This window comes from Phyllostomus hastatus, unplaced genomic scaffold (genome assembly GCF_019186645.2).
Source record: "Phyllostomus hastatus isolate PE091 unplaced genomic scaffold, TTU_PhHast_1.1 phas_scaffold_55, whole genome shotgun sequence".
In the NCBI taxonomy this organism is placed as follows: Eukaryota; Metazoa; Chordata; class Mammalia; order Chiroptera; family Phyllostomidae; genus Phyllostomus; species Phyllostomus hastatus.
In genome coordinates, this window is record NW_025334035.1 from 9079972 (window position 1) to 9098230 (window position 18259).

Here is an 18259-nt window from a genome sequence, read left to right on the forward strand (position 1 = left end):
CTTGCTGTTAATTGATAATCTACTCTGACTCTCAGTAGTAAGTTTTATGTTAGGAAATAAGCTTGAAAGGGCTTAAGAAGGGTGCCAGGTGATTTGTGAATTGTAGTAACATATGTAGTAACTAGATAGTGCCTGTGGTGACCAATGTTTTTGGCTTGTGCTGATTAGTATCATCTGGCCTTACCAGTTAAAATTAAAACACACCATTACCAGTCCTCTCAAATGAAGGTGACACAAGGGTATTCCATTGCACTGGTTTGTCATGGCTATGTACACAGATCCTCAAGACTCTTTGTAAATCAGCTATCAGGCAGGTGTAAGATAAGAATGAGGAAGCAGGCCTTCTTGGTCAGTGTGGCTCAGTTGGTTGGAGAAGAGTCCCCAAAACAGAAAGCTTGCATTTTCGATTCCTGGTCAGGACACATGCCTGGGTAGTGGGATCCATCCCCCATTAGGCACATGAGCAGTAGGTAACCAATCAGTGTTTCTCTCTCTCATCGATGTTTCTTCTCTCTCTCTCTTTCCCTCCTTCCCCTCCTTCTTTCTCTCTTTCTCCCTCTATCTCTAAAAACAGTGGAAAACAAAGAATGAGGAAGTAGAACTGGAGAATACGACTGGGGAGTAGAGAGGATGGAATTTGGAATGTACTAAATTAAGAAGGGGAAGAAATTGCATCCTGCCCAGGTGGCAAATTTGTCTTCCCCAAGAATCACACAGGCAGAAGTGAATACAGGTATCATGAGTCCTGAGCTCAGACAACTTTAGGGGCTTCTTTAAGAAAAGAATACAAACCTGCAAACCTGAAACTGGGTAAAAGACCCTGGAAGGGACTAATGCCAGTGAAGGATCTGATGCTTGAGTTTCATTCCCTCAGTAGTAACTCCACCTGCTCAAGGTGAAGACAGGAGATGACAGAAAGAACTCTGCTGCTGTGTGCCCAAGTGGACTGGAGACTTCTTCAGAAAAGCTCCTCAGGAGAACCCCAGCCCCCTGGGGAATAGCAATGACATTGGGAGAACCAAAGCTGCAAATCTGTAGTTAAAATTCCTGTAAAGAATAATTGAGAGAGAGAACTGACTTGTTTAGAAAATGTATGAAGACATAATGGGCCACAGCCTCATGTTCTTTGGAGTCAGGCTTCCTCTGGCTGTCCGGTGGGTCAGCAAGGACATTATGCTGGTAGTGACACAGACAGAGCCCCGCAGGCAAAGGTCAGGTGTGTTGAGGGAGGTCTGACAGCTGGCATTGGGAATGGTATCACAGAGATGGGTTCAGACACACCCCCTGCTCTGGAACAGTGCAGGGAAGAAAGCCTAGAACTCAGCCCCAGAGGGAGCAGAAAACACAGTGACTGGGCAGAATTCAAGATTGGGAGCTTAGTGACAGAAATGCAAGATGAGCCTCATTATCAGAATTTGAGCCAAGTGTCCTGGTAGGCGAGGCCTCAGTGGGTGTAGCTGCCTAGTTAAGGTTTAGGCATCTATAGCTCATTTGAGGATAAGATTAGTCTCTGAGCCTGGGGTGGTTTTGAATTTGCTCCTGGTTGCATTTTTCTGATACCCATTTTTCAAGATGATAGCAATAAGAATTTATGCAAATCCTTTCTTTCTTGGTGACATTTGGAAGTGAAAACGATGAATAATGACTTGACTTGTTTTTATTAATGGTAATCTTAGTAAGTAGCCATAAGTTAAATTTTGCTTATCCCTTCAGGATAAGAAACAAATTGTGACTGAGGAAAGACCCTGGGCTGTGTTGACAGGTCTGGTGAGGTTGACAATCTAGCCTGAAGTTTATGTGGATGAAGAGGTTATGTGACAAAGGAGTGTGGTTTGAAGGAAATGGTGTCTGCTCTTTGCAACTTGCTCTTTGTGGTGATGGTTGGTAGTCAAAGGTGTAGGTCCAAGACCATTCACTGAAGGTCTGGAGTAGGTTGGAGGGGTCACCTGGCTATTGTGTACCATCAAAAAAGTGTCTCCAGTGTGCAAAACAAGAGTCTGGCAATCCCTCCGGTGGTGGTGAGATTAAATGCAGTCTCTAAGGAAGGCTGTGTGCAAGCGTGGGTGTGGGCTCAGGATTTCGGGCACCCTGGCCCCCTGCTTCCTGGGATGGGAAGAAAACAGGTGCAAGTCAGTCACCCTCAAGATAACCACATGAAGAGACTGGACTAGCTGGGTGAATCAGGACCCGTCCCAGGAAGCCACCTTATGCTTCAGGGCAGATGGTCAGGGGCGTTTCTAGGGCATGGGAGATTAAGAAGGCAGAGGAAGCAGTGAAAGAAGGTAGATTAGTCAGTTCCTGTTGTGGAAAGAAAAGGGGAAAGCTGATATCATCCAAGGGATGGGGAGGGGGAGGAAGACAAGAGAGGGCAAGGAAATGAGCAACAGGCCTGTGTATTTTTTCAAATAATAAATACAAATAAAAATAAAAAGCCTTTTAGAAGAATTACAAGCAGAAGGACAGGGATAGCCAGCAATAAAGACTTGGAGGAAAAGAATAAGAACAGAAAAAAGCATCCTCTTACTTCACATCTATTGGGGTGGCTATTATGAAAAAAAATTAAGAAAGAAAGCAGAAAATTAACAGATGTTGAAGAGGATGTGGAGACATTGGAATCTTCATGCTTTGCTGGTGGGAATATAAAATGCTGCAGCCATTGTAGAAAAGTTTGGCAGTCACTCAAAAAGCTAAGTCCAGAAATACCAAAGGATCCAGGTATTTTACTCTGAGGTATGTACCTAAAACAACTGAAAGCAGACACTGTAGCAGATGTTTGTGTTCCCAAGTTCAGAGCAGCATTGTTCACAATAGCTGAAAAGTGGAAGCAACCTAAGTTTCCACTATCAGATGAATGGATAAACAAAAGACACACACAGTGAAATATTATTCAGCCTTAAAAAGGAAGGAAATTTGAACATATACAATGTAGATGATCTGAAAAGAAATTATAAGTGAAATAACCTAGACACAAAAGGACAGCTATTATATAATCCCATTTATATGAGGTACCTAGAGGAACCAAATTCATAGAAACAGAAAGTAGAGATTACCTGGGGCTGAAGGAGGGGGTGGGGAGTGACTGTTTAATGGATACAAGGTTTCCATTTGGGGTGATGAAGAAGTTCTGGCGACGATTGCACAACATTGAGAATGTACTTAATGTCACTGAATTGTAAGCTTAATGTTAACATGGTAAATTTTATGTTATGTGCATTTTACCAAAAATTTATAAAAGGACCCTTTTTTAAAAGGGAGTTCAAAGGCAACTTGAAGACTAAGTATATTCTCACAAACCAAAATGAAATAGATTTAATTGCAAGCACCATAAAGGTCATGCACATGAATACACATGAACTTTTTGGTCACTTGATGGCAATCTTTGGCAAACCTGAGACTCAGATGGCATTTGTGCAACTGATAAAGAGGCAATAAGCACTGTCCCTGTCTCCAAAGGGTTAAAGATGGTACATTCTCTTAGTATTAGGATTCAAAAAGTGAGATTCTGCCTCCTTTTTAAGGAAGAAGATGGTATAGAAGGTGGGAGAAACTGGAGTATAAAAGTTCACAGAAAATAGCACATGTCCAAGGAAAAACATGGTCTGTCTAGACCAGATCAAAGCAATGATGATAGTAATGGTTAAAACAAGTATGAGTGAGTTTTTTTATAGTTATATTTTACTGTTCAAGGTGGGGGGTAGTCTATAAATTAAAGGGCCCAAAATGGATGGATTAAGATAGCCCCAATTTAGAAACTGTTATTATGGACTTTTTTTTAAACTGAATTTTTTCAGAATCCAGAAAAGATACAGCCTCAGAATCTAGGAGGGCTGATAATGCTGGGCCCTCAAGGAGAGGGGAGAGAAACCCATGATTCCGGGGCAGGTGCCACTCCTCCAGCCTGACAGAGGTGACAGAGTTACTGAGGAGGGAAGCCTTGATGGCCAGCTAGTATCCATTCTTACTAACAAAAGCAAATTTTCATTATAGCTTTCAGTGCACTATGGGGAACAGGAAAAGTGATTGATTGAAAGATAATTATTTTAAGAGACAGAAAAAAATAATTACTGTGACAGCCCCAACTGTAAAACATTTCCAGACATTTCAGTTGGAATGAGCCTGACAGCACAGTTTACCCTCTGCATTTTTTTTTTAATGAATGAGTAAATGGAGCTTCAGTAGTACTGAATGATTTATGCAAGACTTCATTACTCCTGGTCAAATCATGGCTATTCACAAAATTATCCACCAGACATGGGTTTTCATCATTAAAGCACAGAAAGAGCAGATGAATTAAATAAATGCCATTAAAAAATGATAGGTAGAATCAAGAAAGTGGATGGATTAAGCTATTCATGGTTTCCTTTTAAGATATATATAAGTATGAAGTGGTAAGTCTAATGAATATGTGATATTGTCTGTCAGTGTAGTTCTATCCCTGGCCTCAAACAGTGAGTGGAGAAAAGTTTTAAATAATGCAGGAAATGAAGAAGCACTGCTTATGAAGATGATAGGGTGTCAGGGAAGGGTGGACACTAGAAAACAGCATAGTGGCAATGATAGAAATAAAGAAATAAGGGAGACGATAGTAAATGAAGATGAAGATCAGGCTAGAGAAATTGGAGCTGGAGTCAATTACACAATGAAGGCGTTGTAGGACTGAATGGGCATGAAAAGGCAGAGAACTGGTGAGAACCTAGGGACAAGCATTGAAGGATTGATGAGGGAAATGGAATCTGGGCATTGTTACCATGGGGAGATTTGCAGCGTAAGTTAGAAGACAGGGTGAGGCTGGTAAAGACAGATCTGCTTCCAATTTTTCCCTGTATTCATTATATATGGCTCAGGCTAGCAGAGTTTATCATTTCGTTGATAGAGAACTTTTTATTAATGGCCTCATCAAATAGCAGGGGCCAAAGAGTCTGAAAAAGAGCTCATTATTTACGGCTGGATGAAGAAGCGCCAGACATGTTCAATACGGAATCATTTTACAGTTGGAAGCCAATGCCACTGAGGGCTTGCATTTTAGTGGGTAAAAGGGGATAAGAAAGATACATCTCCAAGAGAGTTTCAAATGCCACATGCTGGGAGGCTAGTGAGTGGGAAGGGAATTTTCTCTACAGAAAACTTTTGCTAAAATGTAAGGGCACAATCTAAGAAAAGGTAAAGGAGGAAAAGGAAAGTAGACTAAAGGCTGAGTTTTAAAATGAAAAGTAAGGTATAATTCTGGGGCCAGATGTTTACAAAAAGGGAAAAAAGTAACAAGAGTCACATTGAAAAGAAAGGAGAAATACAAAAAAATAAAGCTGCAAGATGACCTTTTGGCCTAAGGATTTTGATTCAGGCAAATACTAAAGGGTAAAAATTCACTCAGAAGGGAAATAATGTGGAATTCCAGTAAGAAGGGTGGAAGGAAGAGGCTGAAGAGATAACCTGTAAACAATTCAGTTCAGCGGAAATGTGGAGATTGTTGGGAAGGGGAAAGAGCTGTAACGGATTGTAAAAACTGTAGGAGACGGTTCTGTGTGTTGTGGGCCCAACTCCCCTCAGAGAGGCACAGAACCCACTCCCACAGATAGGTTCTCCCATGGGGAATCAGGCCTGCAATGTGCCTAGGCCGCTATGAGTCTTGCTTTTTGCTAAAACTCCCTCACCCTGAATTGAGGACATTTACTGTTAAGTAACTTCCTAAAATCCATGCTAAACCTTCCAAGGATGAGTGTAACTGGTTCAACCACTTTTGCCTTTTCATTTGCAAATATCCCTCTTCTGTGATGTGATTAGCAGCATTGGCTCCTTTGTTTTCTGTAAAAGGTAACCACCTAAAACGAACCTGTGCATAGAAAATGAGGACTATAATGTAATGTGCGGAGAGATAGAAATAAAGGCCTGTCATGGTGGAAGCCTCAGCTTTTGCTACCCTTAAAAGAAAAGCTATGCTGTCCCTTTCCCTCCACTGGATTCCGTAATCCACATGAATGTCTCATTTCATCCATAATGATTCAGACACTGTGGGCTGGTGTCTGCATTTATCTAGAAAGAAAGGAAAAAGTGGGGATGGGGGGAACTATTCAAATCTATGTAAGGTAGAAAAGTACTTTGTGTCGTTTTGTATAAATGTAAATTATTATTATAAAATATTTAGTTGGATTTTTCATAGCAAAGAACAACTGATCTGGTATTGAAAGAGTAAGATCAAGTATTCTGAAATAAGAACTAGATTTGGCACTAAAGGTATCAGTTGATGGTAGCTAATCAAGAACGCTTGTTCCCTCTGAAAAATTGTAGTAAAATGACTATAAAATTTTCTTGCTTCCTACTGTACTCCGGTTGACCAGCTGTTGCAGGCTTGAAATAAAGAAATCTGGGCTTAGATGAGGCTGTATGGGAAAATAGGTGGGAGAAAATGCCGTTGCCCAGACCAGAGGGAAACAACCTAGCAGGTTGTCTAGTGAAAATTCAAGTCACTGACCCTGGTTCTTCAGGTCAGTGGAGAGGCATTGGGCACTGGAACCTGGTAAGGGTCCTTCCAATACCACCTCCATCTCCTGTCAACAATAAACTCTTGCTTTCATATGCTGTTTCACCCATCTTTTGGGCCCTGTTTTCCTAATGTAAGTACTGTTGGGAAAAGGGAGACCCACCTGACCTTCATCTGATGTCTGGTTATACACATCAACTAGTTGGATGACTTTCCCTAGAGCTGAAGCTGAGTACAGAGGCCCAAGGTGGGCTGCAAGGTTTCCCCCAGGAGCATGAAGTAGGAAGTGGACACCACTGAACTTGGTGCATTTGAAGAGAGTGGAGAACTTAGGCTCGGACAGGCTGGAATTCCAGGCATCCCTGGACACAGTAAGATACAGGGAGAGAAGGCACTAAGAAGCATGGGGATGGGAGGTGTGAGGGAAAAGCACACATCCCTACTCTTTGCAATGAAAATAAGATTCCAGGGACAGTAAACCCTCTAGATTTCCTATAAAGTGACTTTGGGAGAGACCTGAACCACATGGACCATAGTTTGCCAATGTGTGGACTAGACAGAAACTTGAAAGCTCTTTTAGGAGCTATCAGCTAACACCCAGCTAGAAATCTACCTTGCCTATGTACCAGCCAGGCAGAACTAACTGAGGATGCCATTTCTCATATCTGATCCTTGAGTGCACTTAAAGTTTCAGACCCAAGAATTTGGGGATAGAAAGTATGCTTCCAGTTTATTGTTACCTTTTATTTAGACAGTCAAACTAGAGGAGAGTAGGTTGTTGAGCACATAGCTATTAAAAGTTAGAAACTAGAAAATGAGGGTTATAGCTTGAAACATACCAACTAAATATCCTAACTATCCCACAATAGATGCATATATTACAAGCAATTTCTATTTCCAATTTTATTTCCTCCTGGCATAATTAAAATTCATTATTTTATTACTCTGTATATGAAGTTGCACTGCCTTGTAATTTTCCCAAGTTCACTTTTTTTCAATAGAGAAGGTCCCCAATCCAAAACTCTATAATGTGACAAGTTGAAATTTGCCCTATCCGTTTTTCACCAATATAATTGAGATTCTGATTGTAAATCTGTTTTCCTGTTAATAATTAAGGACCATACATTCTATAGCAATGCTGAAGTTTCCCTAACAGGGCATGATATTTGGGTTATTTAAGTCTGATTCTTCCTCAGTAAATGTAGGATACAATAGGAGAACAGGTAGGATCCTTTATTTCTGCACCAAGACTTTCATTGAATCTCAACCACACATTTCTATATTTGGGAACCATAGCTCTTCTCTTCCCCGATTCTGTGGGAATTGTATACAAAGTTCCTGGGTTTCTAGAAGATGTGTCAGTGAGAATTCTCCTTTATTTGCTATTACTCAGCAACTTAGGACCATTTGAATAGCATAGCACATCCATCTGAATTTAGCTGTGTAACAGAAGTGGAGCCTTTTACTTCTGTCTCTTGTCACTTGGTTGTGTCAGGTGACAAGAAATACTGTTACAGCACTGTCATGGGGTCAAATTGAAATTGCAAGACTTGAACTTGAAAACACTTTTAGAAATGTCTCATTGGAATGCTATGTTTCAGCCTGAAACTGACAAAGATTCCACTTCACAGAAATGTGACTATCGTTTATTCCAAGCTGTTCCTATATCTCAGTTGTAAGAATTCAGTTCATTGATGTTTCTCTTTAGTACTCCTCTTGGCAAAGCACACTGTTAAACAATGATCTGTTTATTATAATGGAGTCTCTTACAGAGTTACAGAGAGAAAGATTTTCAAAAGAAAAACTTGGTGGTGAGTGAAAGCATTACCAGTCAAGCACTAATTAGAAGCTGGTATTTTGACCTGGTTCAGACACACACACATGCAGGACCTGTGACTTGTTTACTTCCTCTGCCCCTGGGAATCTCAGCTTCACAGACATTTTGGGTGGGACGATTCTTTTTATGGAAGCTCGCCTTTGCATTATAAGATGTTTAATGGTATCCCTGATGTTCACCCACTAGAAGCACCCTATACTCCAACACCCTTGGGACAACCCAAATATCTGCAGACATGGTTCTGGGATGGAAAAGCATCCTTTGTTGAGAATCACTATCTTAAGGATTAGTTTCCTCAACTGTAAAGGGAACTAATGAGACTGGAGAGCTGCTGGTGTTTGAAGGTGAAGTGTTGCATTTGAAAGGTTAATCTGCTACATGACTATAAGGTATTATTATTTTATAGATGCATTTATTTATTCACATGTTGAGTTTGGTTATTTTCATGGGTAATGGATTTGGCAAGTCTCAGCTGACAGAGCAGGATGGACATGTTTGGAGGCCATTTATCCTATTAGCAACTGCAAGATCAAGAGTTAAGGATTTACAGACATATCAATGTTTTTGGTGCCCAGTTAAAGAAAGAATGCCAAATGGGGATGTGATCCAAATTACTACTGAGGTTTATTCTAACTTTAAAGACCTTGAAAATTGGAAACTTAGAGAAGGGTCAATACTCCTAGAATAATTAACAACCTTATTAATCCCAGGTTATTAGAATAAAGTTAACTTTTCTTAAAAGTTGCTGAATTGTGTGGAGAGTTTACACACAGTAGAAATCGCTTCAAATATAAAGTGTGAAGAATGAAGCTGTAGACTCTGGTTGTTCTCTGGAGACAATTCTTCAGTCTTAAGAAGAGTTAATGAGGCCAGTAGGCATGGCTGCAGAGCAGACAGCGACAGGAAAGGACGGCTAAGATGTTCAAATCAAGAACAACATTTCTTATTTGGTGTAGCTACATGAACAAAGAAACCTGAGGTCAAGTCCATGCGCAGCAGGAGTAAATACCACAGAGAAGTAGAAATGGGAAATCCTGTTCTGGAGGAAACAGTATACTGACTCTAGATCTTGATATGTTTTTTTTTGGGGGGGGGGATCTATAACTTCTAACACTCCTATGAAATCTTAGAAGTTAGAAGGTTTTCCCAGAGTGCTGTTCAATCATTCATTTCAAAAAAATATGAACAATCTACATGCAAGAAGAGATTCTTTACACTCAATTCTGTTTTTTATTGTTTCTTATCACAAAAAGATGAAGATTGCTGAACATAAGTGTTTCCTTGTGCAAACTACTTTTGCATAATGTCAAGCAAATGCTTATAAAAGAATCGAAAGCATAAACAAAACAAGTTAAGAGAAAAAGATTAAAAGAGTTCAAAATGAGTATCTTGTTGCTGGTAGTGATAATTCTAGAAAAAACAAGCTGTGGCATTGGCAAATTGAGAGCATGAAAGGGAAGGAAATCAACTGGAAAAAGGAACTTGGATTTGGGGTTTACTTAACTCCTGAAAGTGGGGACTAATAAAAAGAGCCAAAGATTTGGAGCAATAATGGGATATCTAGAAATTTAAATATTTTTCCCTTTGTTTAAATCCTGGGTTAAGCTTCTCAAGAAATATTTACTTCACCTGATGCAGCTTCTGTGGCAAATGCAGTTGTACTGCATATTTAAAACAACTTTAGTTTCTTTTGATTAACAACATAAGAGTAGAAAAAGAATATTATTTTAGAATACTAGAGTGTTTGGTCCTTTAAATTTTGGTGGATATAGAAAAGTTCCATGAGATGAGAGACAGTTTCCTCTTGGGTTTAAACCTGTAATAAAATATTGCTGACAGACTAGTTATACATATTTTATATATTTTGTGCATATGCGCTCCTCTCTAAACCAATTTAATTCCCATTAATGCTAATCTCATTAATGCCCACTCAGAGAGGAATCCTTTTAATAAATGATTGATTAAATTGAGCTATTTAAATGGTGGATGGGCAGAAACAGATGGGCAAAGAGGAAAAAACACCTTTTCACCTCCATCTGCATTTCTGAGAATATTTTCCAAATATTAATGAATACTAGGTTATAATAGGAATTAAAGGGAAATGGGGAAAAAGAAAGTATCAAAGGTGACAGGCCTCCACCCATGAAAAATAAGGGCATTGTAAAAGATGTATATTGATGTATTTTTAGTACTAGAGCCAAGGTTAGAAATGAGACATTACAAAGAGAAGCAGATTTTCTTTGTTAAACAAGAGATAAATAAAAATGAGATTGATATTTGTAAGCTGTTATAGGAATGGGTTTTTTTTAATTAAAAGAAATAGGTCAAGGCAAAACAACAAAGGTAAGGTAAGCTGTGTTCCTACCACACCTTGTCCTGTTACCAGTGTGACTGTCTCCCTTGTTCTCGATCCAAGAATTGGGTCATTTCTCTCTACTACAATCAAGGTGAGATTGGCTCTCAGAAGATGTGCCCAGGTCAAAGTGGTTTCCAGGACCACACTCAGTAGTGTGCTGAGTGCCAGAGGGCTAGCCTGGAACTTAGGAAGCAATAGGAAACCCCCTGTCCCACGTAGAGCATTTTTCCAACCTCCCTAACCATTTTTAAAGGCACAGAGGTCTTCCTTCCCATTCTCCTAGAAAAAGTGGCATGAAATAAGGAATAAGTGGAAGATGGGGTTTTGAAAGATTCATCTGGCCCTACAATAAGCTATTTAATCTCCCTGAGACTCAGTTTCCTTATCTGTAAAATGGGGACTATAATCTCCATGTACCATGTTCTAATACCACATAGTAGTATAAGGACCAAAAAAAAAAAATGTTTTAATTGAAAGCACTGTGATATCTGAAGTGGTGTACAACCACACAGCATTATTAATTGTGGAACAGTTTCAGAAAAAGTGGCATGATAAAAATATTAAAGGGAGAAATGCAGAAGGCTAGATATCAACTTCATCTGGGCCTTGTAAGACAGAGGAAGAGATCGATTTACCCCCAGAATTCCCTTAAAAGTTTTAATGGCAACTGATGCTCTTACTTTTTAATTATGTATATAAAACACAAAATAAAAATAAAAAATTTAAAGTATTTAGATGAGTAAAGTTTTCCTTTCTTGTTTATCCAAATGTTGGTGTAAGTTAAACAGAAAGATGGGGACAGAGATGAGAACAATCTCTTAACATTCATTGAAAAAAAACTACTCTAAGAAATATTTTCAGCACAAATATTACTCTGTCTTTTCTCTACCGATTGGTAAAAAAATATATTATATTTGATTTTTTTCTTTTTAAATTATATGGTTATCCATCCCAGCCAAAGTCTTGCCCAGTCATCTGGTAGAACTTGAGGTTGAAAGGCCGATAGAAGTCGCGCAGTCTCTGCACCACCTCGCGGTCGATCTCGGGGTGGGTCCTGCCCTTGGTCTTGCCCAGGCAGTGAGGTTTGCTGCTGCCCTCAGCCTTCTTCAGGCAGGGGAAGCCCTTGGTCTTGTTGAAGTAGAAGTGCTTGTCGGTGATGATCCTCTTAAGGCCCAGGAAGTCCTGCACGCGGCCCAGCTCGCCAGCGGGGTCGCTGATGAGCCGCTCCCCGCTCACGAAGAGCATCTGGCCGATGGGGAAGTGGTGCAGCCAGTGCTCCAGGTGCTTGGCGTAGATGCCAATCTGGATGGCGCTCCACGATGTGTCGATGAGGCCCATGGTTCTGTTTTTGAACGTCAAGCTCTCGAAGGTGGGGATGTCAGGCCGCTTGGAGAGCGTCTGGGTGTAGTCCGAGATGGCTCTGGTCACCGGGTCCCGCACCACCACGATGAGCTTGGTGTCCTTGGACATGGCCGAAATGCGTGCGGGGGCCTCCCGGGTGACAAAGTAACTGGGCGTCTTCTCCATGGTGATCTGCCCATCCAGGGTTCGGGGCATCAGGTCCCTGAGGAAAGAAAAATGGCAAGTTAGAGCCTGAAGCCTGGGCGACTCCTCCAAGGTTGCACAGACAGCTCATTCCTGTCTCAAATGAGACAGCTCACTTTTAAGAAGAGGGAGTGGATATATATTCTGGACCCAGACTGGTGGAATTGCAATCCCAACTCTGCCACTTACTAGATATGTAGCTGTGGACAAGTTGCATAAACAGTCTGCAATTCTGGTGCCTCCTGTAGTTAATGGGAAATAATAATAACATTGATCTCATACAATTGTTGTGATGATTCAGTGAGTTAATATACCTCAATATTTTAGAAAAATGTCTGGCACAGAATAGACTAAGTGCTTTGTAATTTTTATTTCTTATTATGAACCCAAAATGCTATAAAAAACTAACCTTGATAATATCCTTTAGGTGAATTAGAATATTGTAATAAACACAATTATACTGCTATGAGATTGCATTAAAATATCTTGAACACTTTTTGTAGTTGTCTTATAAACAAAGCAATTATATTTAACATAATACCATAGCATATTATACAAAATATTTCTCTTTATAATTCCAGAATTTTCTTATAAGAAGGCTTATTAAATAATCCATCTTTTATCTAATAATTTTAAATGCCATTATTACAGTATTCTGAATATCTTGGTCCCTCTCTACATTGGCCCAATTACAATATTATTATGTTAGACTATATTATTATGTATGCCAAAGTAAATACTGACTCTCTATTGTTCAAAGCATTCTTGATGAGTTTTGTCTGTTTATTCTTCTTGATGAATGATAGAATCACTTCGTCATGCTAAAAAAAAAATCCCACTGTAATCTTGATAGGGTAGATATTGCTACCCAGTTCAAATAAGCTTTCTTACTGAGAATAGATGGGTGTGTGCCAGCCAAATGCATGAGCCAGACAGATAAAATCTATTTGCCCTTCTAACTAAAGTGCACTGCCATTAAATCCACAATTTATTTTTTAAATATATACACATATATATTTTTAATATTAAGGCACTGTTTTTCCAATTTCAAATTTTATAAGAAGTAGATGTTGCTCAAATCAATATTAAAATAAATGTACTTTGGGGATTTACAATGACTAAATGTGTTTTATCCTTTGATCCATTGATAAAAAAATCAAACTTATAAATATCACTATATAGGATTCACTTTTATTCTGGGAATAAGCTTTCTTTGATCATAGCATATTATTGTTTTAACTTAGTCCTGGATTTGATTCATCTTTATTTTGTTTTTTTTAATCTATATTAATTAATGAGATGCTTCTGCAGTTTTTCTTATGATTCATAGCTTAATCAATGGTTAAAATATGAATTATTCTACAAACATAATGAGCCAAGCAATATTTCATATTATTCTGTACCCTCATAAAGATGAAGTAGCAAGCTAATTTTCAAATTATTCTTTTGAAAGTTGATGGTGTCACCTGCAAAGTCATCCAATACGGCGCTTTCTAGAGGTGAGGGGTGCAAAGGAACTAGGATCTTCAAATCCCTTTTCAGTTTCTTCTATAGTTACTGGTTGTAGTTATTGTTATTGTTATTGTTGTTGTTTTGATACTCTGTTCATCTTGTATAAATTTTGGCAATGAATATTTTTCTAAAAATTGCCCAGTTGTGGAGTTGAAGTTATTTGCAACCATTATTTTGTGTTTCCTGCCTCTCCTGCTTTCTAGGTTAGATTATCTTTTTTTAATTTTCTGATTTCCCTTTTAGCTCTTTAATGTCTTCTTTATTCTTTTTCTAGTTATGCTTTGTTATTCTTCCAATTTACTTAAATGAGTGCTTTGTTCATTTATTTTTAATCTCTCTTCCCAAGTAATAAAAGTATTTTGAGGCTACTAATTTCCCCTGAAGTACAGAATTAGTAAAATTCCACATGTTGTTACATGGAATGTTATCATTTTCATAATTTCATGAATATTTAGGAATTGCATTTTGCACGTGTTATTTTCTTTTTGGTCCAGACATTTTCTAGGATTGATTCTTTATTTTTTATTTTTAATTCTAATGGTTGATAAGCTGGGTTTTATTTTTGGCATTTTGTTATTAATTTCTATTTTGTCTTTGTAATAAAAGCATGTACTTTGTGTTCTGTGAGTTTGCCTTTGTTGACTTTCCATAATTTTGTCCCACCTCCACTATTTCCTAGTTGTATATTATAAAAATTTCAAACATTACACCAAAATACAAAGATCTGTAACATAAATGTCATGTGTCTTACACCCAGGTTCAAAAAATAATAACTAGTGGCCAATTTTGTTTTATTCATAACTTTTCCATTTCTATTTCCCCACCATCCCAAATATATTCCGTTGAAGTCTGTCTCAGAGATCACAGGAATCGGTCTTAACATCTGTACTGTATCTGGCACAAATTCTCCAAACTTTGTGGCAAATGATACAAGTTTTCTCCCATTTTTGCTTTCTCTGATATTGTAGTCAGGTTATCTTTATATTTTTTGGAAAGGGGAAATGATAATTAGATGTCTGATAGCTGTGGCTCTTTTTTAAAAAAAAAAAACCTACAACTCCATTTCAAAAAACTTTTAATGCACCCTATTCCCCATTTCTCATATACCTGTACATTTTAAGGTGTGGGTGACATGAAGTAGAGAGTTCAGTGGTGACACAAGCGAGATACAGATCACCACTGCTCTCTAAGCTGCATGGGTGCCACTGTGGGACCTGGATTCCCAGGGTTGTCACTGTGTCCTTGAGAAATTGGCTGGGCCAATCTACTTTGGAAATTTAGGTTACAATTTTATAAGATGAGCCAGTGATCTATCCAGAAATTGTTGGAATATGTCAGCGAAGGAAATTTGATCAAATGTGGGAAAAAGGTTTGGACTGTAAAAGTAAACATTAAATATCACTAAACTGATAAGGACTTCTGTTGATTTTTTTTTAAGTCAGCATTCTTGCCCCCTTTCCTAGAATCTCTGACTTTGAACTCCTGGACCTCATATTTTGGTCAGTAAAATAGAGATAACATACTTCACTCAGGAGCTCCTGGCTGGTGATCTCAGCTTTGCTTGCCTCTGTCTCTAGGGGAGGGCAGATCCCCAGCAGCCTTTCAGCAGAGATTAAAGCTGCAGATTGTGCTGGGCCAGAGGAAATACTACTAATATCACTGAAAAAAAGAAACTGCATTTTAAATGATCTCAAAAGAGTAGGGAAAAGAGCTATTCAAAACAGGGGGAGTTAGAAGAGGAAACAACTAAAATAGAATCTCACGAGAAAAACACATTAATTACTGCCACGTCCAGGATGAGAAAAACTGACTGGGTTAGCATGGGGAGGGGCAGGGCAGGGAGTTGGGGTTAACTACAAACTGACTGCAAGCTACTTTTATCAAAAAGGATGAAGTGATAGTCTAAATAAATCCTTAATTAAGCTTACATTGCAGAGAATGGTTGATTTGTAAAAGGACTCACACCAGTTTTCTTAAAATAGCAATCTCCCTTTTAATTTCTTTACTCATTTTCTTACTACAATTTGAATTTTAATGTTCAGAAAAGAGCTTATCTAGCATATAAAATCAAATGCACATGTAATTTGGAATACTGTATTTCAAAGTGTTTAGAAGACCGTAGAAATTATCTTTCCATACCTGAGTGAAGTATGTACTGTGGCTCTACTCTGGGTGAGGGCTTGCACCTGAGGTGTGCGATGAATGAACTGCCCCAGTGTTATAAGAGCTTTGTGGAAACAGGAGACAGGCTACTATGAGCAGAAGGGGAACAGAAAGGCCTGTGCAATGAGAAGGTATAGGAGGTTTGCCCAAAGACAGAAAAACTTAGGGTGGGTGGGGAGTGAGAAATTCAATTGGATGACGGGAAGGATAGCTCTTAGGAGGCTTTAATTTCCTGGCTAACAGTGTAGGATATTCCAATTTCAGCACTAAATAGAAAAAAAGGATTTGAAGATATTTATAATAAGCAGGGGGATGGGTAAACAGGTAGAAACCAAAATTACAAGAAAAAATTAGAGACACATTTGTTTTCTCCTAGAGAAGACAGGATCAGAAGGGATTTCACAAGCAAATTAAGGATTATTTCAAGGTGGGTTGCACACATTTGCTCTTTGTCCCTAAAAAAAAGACGATGAGAATTCACAATAACCAAAAGAGAGAAGCCACCTAAGTGTCCATATGAGGATCAATGGATAAATAAAATGTGTATATCCACACAGTGGAATATTATTTGACATATGCTACAACATGAATTAGCCTTAAAGACATGCTAAGTGAACCAAGCCAGTCACAGAAGAACAGATAGTGTATGATCTCACAGATATAAGGTACCTGCAGGAGTCAAATTCATACACACAGAAAGTAGGGTGGTTGTGGCCAGGGGCTGGAGGGGCGGGGGAGAATAAGGAAGTGTTTACTGAGTATAGTTTTAGTTTTTCAAGTTAAAAAGGGTTCTGAAGAGTGACTGTTTAACAATGTAAATGTACTTAACACTTCTGAACTGCATACTTAATAATAAGATGGTAAATTTTATGTTTTGTCAATTTTGCCATATTTATTTTAAAAAATAAAGAATTCCCCAAGGAGATAAGGACTCCAATTGCATCCATAGAATTAAATTAAACAAAGGAATCTTTTTGGCTTTGAAGATAGTTAAACATTAGCATAAGGTACTAATGGAGGCTGTGGTTTTGCTTTCCTCTTGCTAAATCAAAGAGGAATGTAATAATTGTAACATTTTTGTGGAACTATATAAAATTAGAAGATAAGGTTTATGGTCTGTGTTGACCCACTCCCAGTGGGGTGACCAGGAGCTAGTCATGTAACCCCTTAAATCTCAGTTTACTTACCTCACCAGAAAAATCAAGCCAGGTGTTGGGAAATCTGGATGGTAAAACGGAGCATTGGCAGGACCGTTACCAAGACCTGTCTTCAAGAAAGCGATGCCTTGTGTTCAGATTCCCAGCGTCCAAGAAAAGCCCATTCTCCTGGATGTTGTGTGGAAGCCCTAGTGTGGATAACTAGGGCCAGAGGAGATAGGCCCTCCATGTTCCTGGGACATCCACACACCTGTCCATATGAGGTCTTCTATGTATGACATGCTGACTATACCTGATTTGAGAGCCATGAGTGGGCAAAGCCAGGTTCTTAGGAAGGACAGAGACTAGCTGTTTATGGTGTGAGAGAGATGAGATCACTTTTCAAGGGGAATACATTATTTTCCAAGGAGGTGTGATATAGTTGTGCTAAGACGGCCACTGTTGGGTCACACTTCCATCTGATTCAAGACACCGTCCTTTTAGATTTTATTTTGGATCTGATCAGAAACACTGGGGTAAGTCCCCATGGGCCCACAGTTACTTAAACAGCCATCTCTGGTGTGAGAAATATTATGGCTAAGTAGGATCCATGGCAGACCTGGTAGGTAGTTTGTTCTTTTTTACTAGAGCCGCACTGCTTATGGGATGGATCTGCCTCCAGGGCTCTGCCCACCCCAGTCCGAGAAGCAAGGCCTCCTCTGGGAGAGAGCAGCCTACACCTCCGCACTAGCTGCACCACTGCCACATCTGTGATCAGAGGCACCCCCCAGAGACAGTCCTCAATGGCAATCAACAGCACACTCACTGTGCATGTACCAAAGAGGAACCTGCCTCATGTGCTGCATCTCCCTTACCCACTGGGGCCCTCATTCCGTCTTCTCGCTCCCCCACCCACCCATCCACCACAACAGCTGCTGGCTGTCTCTGGAGGTGCTTCCTCCTAAAACATCCTGACTCATTGTACTTTTAATGAGTGGTGTCTGCTCAACTGGTTATTTGCACAGAAAAATAAATCTTAGTCTCTTACCAGATACAAAATTCAATTCTAGTTGGCATGCAGATATGAATAAAGTGGTAAAATTAAAAAAAAAAAAACTTTTGAAAGGAAGCCTAGGAGAATGTCTTAACCATTTCTAGTCGGGTTAAAGATTTCTAAAATTTCTTGAACATATACTGAATACAAGAGCCACCAGGGAGACACAGATGAAACA

General features: G+C 39.2%; 1 protein-coding gene across 1 annotated transcript in view; it reads right to left on the bottom strand.

Moving 5' to 3' along the window:
* Window positions 1-7775: 7775 nt before the first annotated feature.
* HS3ST3A1 (heparan sulfate-glucosamine 3-sulfotransferase 3A1) overlaps window positions 7776-18259 on the bottom strand; it is a 103050-nt gene continuing 92566 nt past the window's right edge. The window contains exon 2 of the mRNA XM_045824651.1: window positions 7776-12235. Within this exon, the coding sequence (XP_045680607.1) occupies window positions 11614-12235 (622 nt within the window). The 3' untranslated portion in view covers window positions 7776-11613. The remainder of the gene's footprint in view (window positions 12236-18259) is intronic.